General features: G+C 31.6%; 2 protein-coding genes across 3 annotated transcripts; one reads left to right on the forward strand and one right to left on the reverse strand.

Annotated features, from left to right (window-relative positions):
- Positions 1 to 614: 614 nt before the first annotated feature.
- On the reverse strand, positions 615 to 2,003 carry LOC105123269 (cytosolic sulfotransferase 6-like). 2 transcript variants are annotated; one of them, XM_011022782.1, is made up of 2 exons: positions 1,814 to 2,003; positions 615 to 1,689 (listed from the first exon to the last, which is right to left on the reverse strand). In XM_011022782.1, exon 2 carries the CDS (start codon positions 1,682 to 1,684, stop codon positions 734 to 736), a length of 951 nt encoding a protein of 316 aa, XP_011021084.1. In that variant the 5' UTR covers positions 1,685 to 1,689; positions 1,814 to 2,003; the 3' UTR covers positions 615 to 733. The 2 variants fall into 2 exon arrangements, with proteins under 2 accessions (XP_011021084.1, XP_011021083.1); XM_011022781.1 differs by having other exon boundaries at positions 615 to 1,700.
- A 5,473-nt stretch (positions 2,004 to 7,476) lies between these two features.
- On the forward strand, positions 7,477 to 9,085 carry LOC105123270 (leucine-rich repeat extensin-like protein 5). The gene is made up of 2 exons (XM_011022783.1): positions 7,477 to 7,818; positions 7,911 to 9,085. The coding sequence occupies exons 1-2, from the start codon at positions 7,656 to 7,658 to the stop codon at positions 8,885 to 8,887; spliced, it is 1,140 nt and encodes a 379-aa protein (XP_011021085.1). The 5' UTR covers positions 7,477 to 7,655; the 3' UTR covers positions 8,888 to 9,085.
- Positions 9,086 to 11,116: the final 2,031 nt, after the last annotated feature.

Consider the following 11,116-nt stretch of genomic DNA (forward strand, 5'->3'; position numbering starts at 1 on the left):
ATATTTATATTTATTTATTATTGTATTTTAAAAAAAAATTATTTTTTATTTTTTATTTTAAATTAATATATTTTTAATATTTTTAAATTAGAATGATGTGTTGTTGTTAAAAATAATTTTAAAAAAATAAAAAAAAATAATTTTAATATATTTTAAAATAAAAAATACTTTAAAAAATAACTATAATTAATGAATTTGTTTCAGACATCGGACATGGAGGGTGAAATTTAGATGTGAAGTAAATAAAAATAATTAAAAAACAAAAAAATTAAATTTTATATATGATTAAATTGTATCCAAATACAATCTCAGAAAGTGATTTTTCAAAAACTATTTTTCAAAAAACAAACATAGAAAAATATTTTTCTGAAAATCAAGCTAATTTTTTTTTAACTAAAAAGTATTTTTTATTGACAAGAAAATATTTTTCATTGACTAAAAAGTATTTTTCATTAATCAATTTTTTTAATAATAAATAAATACAAAAATATTTAAAAATTAATTTTTCATAAATAATTTTTTAAAAAATAAACATAACCTTGGTTTTCTCCACTGATGGTGGTTTTGACTCTTACGCGAAAATAAATAATATAACATGAAGTAGTATTTGCCACAAGAAAAGACAAGAAATTCCATAGCAATCAACAATGACATCTCGATCCTTCTTTAGAGAAAGAACTCATCGGAAGGCTTATTTGCCATCTCATCGGAATTCTAAAATTCCGATGGAATGCTAATTAATTCCATATATGAAACCTGACTGGTGAAATTTCTCGCCAGTAATTGTGTCAATGCGTTCCACCATTTCGTTGCTCAGATAATTCCTATGATCCCCGACATCTCCTTTCCTAAAGAAGGAACTAAACGGCAATTTCATCCATTGTGAATGCTCGCTGGACTTGTTGACCTCATAGTTGCTCAGTTCCTCAAAGCTACAGCCTATCACTATCTCTTCCAAGACCTCTTCGTCACCATCACCAGTAAAGGGACACCCCAAGAAATCTGCTAGTCTCTTGACATGAGTCCTGGTGTCATCTTTGAGTTCTTCGTAAGTAACGAAAAATACCTTCTCTGGCCTCTCCAAGCTCTCCTTCCAGAACCCCAGAACATGATCGTAGTAAGGTCCAAAAGGAACCACCCCTCTACAAAACTTCTCAACAGCCACCTCCAAAGGCCATGGCTCTTCATAACTCCTGGACTTCAACACAAATTGCCAGAATGATGTGAGGGTGTCCTTGGGGTTTCGAGTAACATAAACCATGCGACAATCTGATGGTTTGACGGTGTCGGCCAAGAGTTGGTGAGGCAGATGAGTTGCCAAAATCCTGGCTGGTGACCTAGTGCTGGCAAAGGTACTAAAAGATTCTTGATGTGTTCCATATAATTGAACTTCTAGTGTTGGTACAAGCATGTGAGGATGAGTGGTTCTCAAACAGACTCTAGAAGAGCGATTGATGATGGAATACAAGAGGGCTTTGAGCCAAGTTGTGCCAGTTTTTGGGAAAGAAGCTAAGATAACATCACTAGGAAGAGGCTTGAAATTGTCAAGAACCTGTCGAGTTCCTGGAAGGTATTGGAGTCTGAACCAGAAGCCCTTCCATTGAAACAGTTTTTCATCTCCGCGCCATTTTTCCGCTGGTAGTGATGAATCATAGTCCTCGTTTGAGTCTCCATTATTCTCCATCAAAACTACACGAATACTGCAGGATATATTTAGTTAGCATAACATTTATTAATTATTAGATTGTCAAGAAGATTTCGAAGCTAGTAAATACATGAACAAGAATTCACGTTACTGATACAAGTATCTCACCAAGAAACAATAAATGGTTTTGCTCTTGAAAGGAGTTTACTGCTCAAACAGATTAGATATGACCCATTTATTCATATTGTCCGCTGGTCGGTGGAATCGATACTACCACCCTAATTACAGTGACAGTGAACGGTGGAGGAAAGGAAAATATGGGCATTTATTCCTGGGAATCTAATCTATGAGAAAAGTTAATGCAAGGTAAAACTATTTTCTATAGGCAAACAAATACTGGACCTGGTTGGTTAGGGCTTAATTCAGAACTCAACGAATCCAGTCATGAATCATCATCGTTTTCATTAGATGCCATGATAATAAATTGAGTGATAAACCTAGAAATATTCAGTATTGCCTTTTGAGTCGTTTTAAAAGGCATGGCTGCAGATCACCATGTTATTCGATATTCCTTTATACTGGCCACCCAGCAAAGTTTGATGTCAAAAAGATTCTCGCTACGCAAAAAATATGACTGGAACAAGAAACATTGGAACGATTCCTTTGATGCTGTCAGAGACAATCGTCGAAGCTTTTTCTTTGATGCTGTCATAGGAAGTACTCTTCCTTTCGCTATGAAGGTTAATTGAGAATTGTGTAATTAATGACAGAACATAACGTTATTTTTCATGCAATTCGAGAATAAACAGGGATTCCGTTCTATGCATGTACTCTTAGAACAATCAGAAATTAACGAAGATCGATGAAGCGAGCTCAATTCACGATTAGTAAAGGAGTAGGAAGCATTTCACTCCACTCATCTTCTTACTTGGATTCGATTCTCAGAAATGATTGATGGATTCTGCATGTTCATGCTTCTTTACTTTCATGAATATTTTTTGATAAGCTCAATTTCACTCGGCCCTGAGAAACTGGAGAGTGCCCGTCAGGCATTGCCATAGTTTTTGCTTGGAAATAATTAGTTTTTCTAATTAATCGCCATATATAGACATCTTTAATCTACATAATGAGACATAAAAACTTTAAATTAATTTTAGCTAATTTGATGATAATAACAATGAGTAAAGTAACTGTAAGATGTAAGTCATAAACAGCGACTTCAATAATTGAGTAAGGGTGATGAAGGCATTAAATCGTCTAATTTATTGGCAATTCAAGAAAACAGTAACATTCAAGTCACTTGTGAATAAATAGAAAAGCAAAATCTAATCTTAAACAAGCAGAACAATCTTTGACGGATTGTTGTAGGGGCTGGTGTTTGAAAATATAATTGCGTTATTTTTTAAAATATTTTTTTATTTTAAATTATATTAATTTTTTTAAAAAAAAATTTATTTACATAACAACAAATAAAAACAATCTAAAATTACAAAAAATAATTTTAAATAAAAATATAAATTTTAAAATACAATTCTAAATAGGCACAAACATGAACGAAGCCAAGAACACATATGAGTGTTTGGGCATCGCATTTTTATGTTTTGCATTACTTTAATTGTTTTTATATACTAATATTAAAAATAATTTTTAAAAATAAAAAAAATTATTAATATATATTTTAATAAAAAAATATTTAAAAAATAAACACAGTCACAGTATTAAACATTCTTCAAATACTTGATAAATTGATATAATTACAACTGAACCGGGAAGGTTAGCATTCTTGCGGCTGATTTTAATGCATCCGTGAAGATAAAGACTGGAGCTTGGAATTATTATGACTCTTTTGTATAAGAACAATTCTCTCACTCTCACAAGACATCCGTATCTTGTGGATTTCAGCACCAGTACGATTCTCAAGATCACATGCTCAAGCATTTTATGCTGTGATTGTCGTGAGCGCGCAGTTAATAGTTTTTGATTAAAAATATATTAACATAATATTTTTTTTATTTTTTAAAATTTATTTTTAGTATAAACAAATTGAATCGATTAAAACAGACTGCAATAATTCAAAATATGGTTGGATCACAGAGATAAACTGTCTCTAAAACTACAGGAACAACCCCGACAAATTTCTTGGTGATGAATTTGTTCATGTGATTAGAAAAATGTTTTAATTTTTAATTAGGTTGTTTGAATACGGCTATACTAGAATAATTCTTGAATTTTTTAGTATAATTAGTGCGTGTATTTGATCATAAGGAGGTCATGTGCTTGAACCCGATCACTTGCCTGTGTGGATGATGATCAGGAGGATTCTTCTAAGGACATGATTGATTGATTGCAGAAAGCACCGGCCAAGAAATTCAATGGAGAAGCAAATGTTTAATGGGCGGAGAATAAATGTTTTTGGGATTGGATTGGTTGTTGTTATAGTTTTATTTTGAAAAATATTATTTTATAAAAAATATTTTTAATTGATATTAATTTAATATTTATATATATTTAATTAAAATTATAGTTGAAATTAAGATTGAATAAAAAATAATTTAATGTATTTGGTTAATAATGCTTTTGAAATTAAAGTTGTAAAATAATTTTAAAAAGTATATATCAATATTTATAATTTTTAATTTAAATATTATAGATTTAATTATTGTTCTTATATCAAGAAATAAACAATATTTTATATAAAATATTTTTCATTATTTCATTAAACTACTTACAATTTCATCATGTATAAAATACATCCTACAAAGACTAAAGTTCTTTTGGTTTTTAAGCCTGCAATAATATCAGATAAAATATAATCAGGAATAAAATTAAAAATGCAATTAGATTTTGTAAATTCTACATCATAAAGCGATCTATATCTAATTTATGTAGTATTATTGAATAATATTAAACACTAGTTTTTTAAATAAAATATAATTAAAAAATAAAAAATAATTTTTATTGGATTGGACCCGGTTCATTACATACTGAGCTTTGGACTGGACCCGGTCTAGCCGAAACTGGTTCGACCGGAACAATGGAGCTAGCTACACTGTTCGGTGAACAGTTTAGCATGCATACTATTCATGTGCATGAAGCAGTAATTATTGTTTTTTTTTCTTGCGTTTCGAATATAAAAATACCTGAGATCTATAAATATTAAACTATGTAAACGCAAATATAACCTCTTAAACAAATGTTGTTACCATCTATTTTTCTTTTTGGTAATTGTGATGGATCTTATTTATGTATTTTTTTTAAGTCAATATTCAAAAATAATGTTCGGGGTATTTATTACTGTACTTGATATTTTATTGTAATACATAAATTGGTAATTTAATTATGATCTCCAATATTTATGTGGATTTCTTTAGATAAATCTTTTGTAATATTGCGTGAATTATTGGTTATATGATTGGTTAATTATTTATTTTGTTGTTAAATATATGTGATTAAATAACTTAATGACTAAGTAAAAGATCGTCTAATTATATTATCTTCTTAGCCATGAATATTTTTTAAGGATGATTATAAATTCTTTTATATATAAATGTATAGGTGGAGAAGTTACCATTTTAAACTAGTTAGTTTCTTTAATAATTAATTATAAACTAAAATTAAAAAAAAATCTCTAATTTTTTTTTCAAATATTTCAAATTTGAAGATAATATAGATTAAATGTAAAACAAAATCTTGAATATGTTATTACAACTTATTCACCATAAACCATATAAAATTAGATGATCATAATCAATCATACCTTACACACTACTATCAAATATAACTTAATCTTCATCTTTTTTTCTCTTTTATCATAATTATTTTTATTAGAAAATGAGACAGTTTGAAACGCTAGAAGACTTTTCTATATTTTGATGGTTGAATTTTAGCTCCTGGAGGCCAATTATGTGAAGAATAGAAGTGAGTTAAAAAAACTAAAAAATCTAATTAAAAAAATAACTAAAAAATTTAAATCTTAAAAAAAAATAGATTAAAATTTTGAAAAATAGTTAGTTAGGTTTGATTTTAGTTTTATAAATCTGAAACTAGAAAAATCAAATCAAACCAAATTGAACTAAACCTAATTCATAGTGAAAAAACAAGAAAAAACTAAAATTAAACTAGTAAAAAAAAGAGCTAAAATAAACAAACTGAAAAATTGAGTCAAACAAAAAAACCGAGTTAAATCAATTTGAATATGTTTTTATTTTAAAAACTAAATTAAAATTAATTGATTTGAGTAGTTTTAATTTGGTTTTGATTTTTAAAATTTTTTAATTTAATTATTTTTATTAATAAAAATCTAACCGAATAAAAAAAAAAAAAACCTCTGGTAATATCCACTCCCGTAAAACGATGTCCGTCCATACATTTTGCTAGAAAGGTGAATGGCATTTAGTCAACAATATTCAATCTACATCCTCGAATTTGGTGGTATTAGGTAGAGTACTGTATGGGCACGAAATTGGTGTCTCCTCTGCATGTCTCGTGAACCTACAGGGACCCAACCATCTATGATTGGTATTTCGAAACCATCCAAGGAACAAACTCAAAATGCAGCTGGATTAATATATACTTTTTAAATATAGAAAAACATTATGAGTATAGAAAATATTTCAAGTGTTTTAAATTTAATATTATGTCAAATTTAAATGACTTGTATCTGGTAATTATACCTGAATCAAAAGATTTGGATGTAGAATTAATGTCAACCCAAGTCTAAATATTTAATAATTAAAATGTTATGACTTATTATTTTTTTATGTTTATTGAAAAACATTTAAATTATCTTAAATAGAAAATTAAAGTTTAGAAATTATTTATAAATAACAAATCATTACAAAAATCTAATTTAATGTTTTAGATATAAAAATTTAAATCATATCTTTTTATTGAAATAATCTATTTTTTATATTTAGAAATTTGTTATTCATTCAATCAAAATTCTATATCCTCTCTTTCCTTTTTTATGAATTTTTATTTTTTTTATCCAACTCAATGCAAAAAAATATTTATTTAATGGGTGGTCCTCTATGATTCTTCATCAATTACAATATTATTTTATTTTTATTTTTTAATAATATTGCACTATATATGTTTGTTTAGTTTCATTATATATATTTTTTCATTCACAATATACACAAAATTTTTTAAAAAACTTGAAATAACTCAATATTTCATTTTATTCTTTCCTTTTTTGAATATAACATATTTATAAATTAAGTCGCACAAAAAAAAGATTTTGTAGCTAAATTCTATTACATATGAATAAAAAATTATGCTTGATAAGAAAATATTTGTTTTTATAGTTCAATTATACTTAAAAAAAATTGACCTAGATGCTTGGATTTGATATGGCTGTCGGGCACAAATGTATAGGTCTGGCAGAAGCATGCCAAACCCAAAATGTTTGGGCGTGGCATGGTTGTCAGGCTCAAGCATATGAGTTTGACAATGCCAGACTCAAGTATTTTAGATTTAATGCAGTTGTTACCACCAAGCTAGACCCATAAAAATAAATAAAAAAAAAACTAAAGAAACATATTACGTGAAAAAATTAAAAATTAAAAGTAAAACTATTATTATAATTTATAATAAAATAATTTTTAACCTGTAATAATTTTCCTATACTATTGAGCTTTTGTTACATGAAGTAAGAAATCAATGAAGGGTAGAGCCAGAGTCTTTCCTTGTCTTCCTGCCAATTTACCTTCCTTTTGAGATTTTAAATGGAGGATATGTACATGCCCTCATTCACTACCGCTGGTTTGTAGTTCACTGGTTTTTGCATGAATGGTATTAAGACGCCTGGTGGGTAAGGCCATGAAAGATCGAAAGTTGATAAGACTTCATTACATATAATATCTTTATATCTCAAACAACTATAAGGAGACAAAGGACATGGTGTAATATAGAGAACAAGTGTCGAGCTGAGGCCAATTGATAAAAGTAGACTCTTCCAGCTCTTATTCTTCTCTGAATCAGGAGGTCATTGAGAGCGAAGAACACTTAAATGCCTTGGTTTTTCATAATATTCCTTCTTAGTTGCACATTTAATAACCTCTCAGCAGAAGCTAGTCATGGAAAGAAACTTCCATCTGCAGTTGTTGTTGGCACTGTCTTCTGTGACACATGTTTCCAAGAGGCTTTCTCAAGGAACAGTCACTTCATTTCAGGTTCTTTTAGACAACTTCGACTACCATTCATTCAATGGGTTCTGTTTTGCAGTATGATATAGGTACACGTTTTTGTGGGATATTGTGTGCAGGTGCATCTGTTGCGGTAGAATGCAAAGATGAGGAATCAAGGCCAAGTTTTCGAGAAGTGAAAACAGATGAGCATGGGGAATTCAAAGTTCATTTGCCTTTCCCAGTGAGCAAACATGTAAAGGAAATCAAGAGATGTTCAGTGAAGTTACTGAGCAGCAGTGAGCCTTATTGTGCTGTGGCATCATCAGCAGCTTCATCATCGCTCCATCTCAAGTCAAGAAAGCAAGGAACACGTATATTTTCAGCTGGTTTTTTCACTTTCAAGCCTGAAAAACAGCCAATCTTATGCAATCAAAAACCAAGTATTGAAAATTCCAGGGAATTTAGTTCCAGAGAAGCCTCTCTACCTTCTATTGATTACCCAACATTCCCACCTGCACTTCAAGACCCAACAACAACTGATCTCCCTCCTTTGAACCAGAACTATCTTCCTCCTCTTCCTGTACTTCCAAAATTACCACCATTACCACAACTCCCTCCTCTTCCACCTCTTCCAGGACTACCTTTACTTCCACCTATTATTCCAGGAAATACCAAAAAGACCAAAACTTCAGAATCTTTTGAAAGCACAACATTACCAGATCAGAAAGCAGTGCACCATCCTAATCAGTTTTCCTTTCCAACACCGCCACTTTTTCCGCCGAACACTTTTCAGCTTCCTCCACTATTTCCTCCTAACCCAATCCAACCTCCTCCATCACCATTGTTTCCATTCCCACCAATCCCTGGCCTAACTCCTTCTCCTCCTCCTCCACTATTTCCTCCTAACCCAATCCAGCCTCCTCCATCACCATTGTTTCCATTCCCGCCAATCCCTGGCCTAACTCCTCCTCCTCGTCCTCCTCCACCACCACCTCCCTTCTCGCTTATTCCTCCATTACCTCTTCTCCCTCCTTTACCTCCTCTCCCCCCTTTACCTCCTCTCATCCCAGGAATCCCCCCAGCCTCTTCATCTTCACAGAAAACTTATCCTTGACGGAATACTATCTAGCTATATCACTGTATAACATCCAATAATAGTTATGTCTTTTAAAACCAAAATTTCCCTGTTCTTTATTATTTTTCTTTCTAGTGGAGTTCTGTTTATTTAGTAGCAAGTATTGTATTTCTCTTCTGTTGTCTATAAATGATCACAAAAATTATTGTACTATAATATAATAAGCTTTTTCAATCATCTGCCTCTGCCATGCTTTCTTTACAATGTAAACTTCCATGACATAATCTGAAATGTCTTGTCAGAAGAGCTTCTTTGGTTAAATCATTTGCATATTGTAAGTTGTAATCCTTGAACACTGACGTAACTATACTTAACCTATTGCCATGACACTAATCAATTTTTCATCCAATATTGGCTGTGTCATCGGATCAGTTTAACAAGTTGCAGGGATATCTGTTTTCAAGACAGAATAGAGAACACTCCTATTTAACATTTTTTTAGCAATCTAGTCCTCCATGCGAGAGAAAATTGGCCTAGAGCTATTTTGACCACCTAACCACAGGTGCTCAGGTGAAAAATTGCATCCTTACATGACCTGAGTAATTTAGCAGGATCCGATAGAAAAATGTTTCATCATAACAACACTAGAGATGGTTTAAAAGCCAACTCTAATGGCCTATTGGCTATGAAGCCAAGTAAAAAATAAAGCTAGTTTTATACAATTCGATAAACTCTGATTTCTCTCCCTGGCCACAGACTTGGTCTGTCTTTTAGCCACAGGCATGGTTCTTCAGAATTCTTTCCAGCCCTGTCCTTTGAGATTGATTTTGTTTTCTTTTCGTTTTACGAAATTCGGCCACATTCATTGACGAAAGAGTAAAGAGTTATCTAGAAAAGAAAAATGAGAGACTTTAAGAATTATAAAACCAAGCTAAAAGGCAGTCATGTTATCATAAGGTAATTCGTCAATGAGCTTAATTTGTTAATCTTGAGAACTCTAAATAGCAAAACACTGAGCTTCAAGCTGATAAAACCAAATCCCCCCTCCTCCTCTCTCTGTTTTAATTCATACTAGTAACGGCTACTAGTGGTTCGCTAGGAAAGCTCAAAATGAACTGTAAGAAGTTGAAAGTTCAAAGATGCCAATTGAGTCAATCATTGTTTCCTTTACTCATTGACTCAAAGCTTAAAATATTTCTTTTCCATCTAATTCAAGTAAGATAAGTGCCCTAGTCTCTTCCAACACAGACTCTAGTCTGCTAATGACAAACCGAAGTCTTGCTGAAAGAAATTGAAAGGGGTCAAATTTTTTGTCTTCTCCTTTGTCATTCCATATAGTTTTGAGCCTTGTTGCGGCAGGATCAACAGGCAAGACCTTAGAGCAGCTTCTTTCTTTTCTGGGGTCAAAAAGTATTGAGGAACTCAATTATCAGTTGCCATCGCATATTGCCAGGCTTATTCTGCCTGTCGAGGAAGGTAATTTGTAAAGTAGCCAGATGCTATTGATTTTTTAGGTTCCAAAGTATTTTATCTTCGTAGGTATTTTGCCAACACTAATTCATTTGCTTAAAAACACTGGAAAGAAAAGTGCCAGAACATCACACTCAGCATTGTTGTTCTTTAATGGTGTTTGGTTCGATCAACGTGGCAGATTGAATCCGTCTTTCGAAGGAATTGTAAGAGAGGTCTGCAATGCTCAAGCTGAAGAAGTTGACTTTCTAAACAAGCTGCTTTTTTTTTCCTTGAGTTTTGATTGTTAACAATACATGGAGAAAATGAGAAAAAAAATGCTTGGTCTAACAACAATCATATGTTATGTTTGTCCCTGAAGCCTGATGAAGCAAGACATGAAGTGGATTTGTGGGCTGAAAGATAGACCAGAGGACTGATCAAGGAAGTCCTACCATTGCTATCTGTAAAAAGGGATACCGCATTGATCCTTGCCAATGCACTATACTTTAAAGAAGATTGGAATCAAAAGCTTGATGTGTCCACGACACAGTTTCGAGACTTTCACCTTCTCAATGGGAAAATTGTTCAAGTTCCCTCCATGACTGGTGTTGGATATGAAGAAAATATTTGTCGATCCTTTGACGGTCACGAAATACTTAAGTTGCCCTACGAAATTTGTCTAGGCAGCAGGCAATTTTCCATGTATTTCTTTCTTCCAGAAAAGAATGACGGCTTCACAAATCTGGTCAAAATGTTCGATTCTAAACCTGGCTTCTTTAATCAAGAATTCGAGCTGAGTAAAGTAGAACTTCCTAA

The sequence above is a fragment of the Populus euphratica genome, unplaced genomic scaffold (assembly GCF_000495115.2).
Source record: "Populus euphratica unplaced genomic scaffold, PopEup_1.0 scaffold10.1, whole genome shotgun sequence".
Taxonomy (NCBI): domain Eukaryota; kingdom Viridiplantae; phylum Streptophyta; class Magnoliopsida; order Malpighiales; family Salicaceae; genus Populus; species Populus euphratica.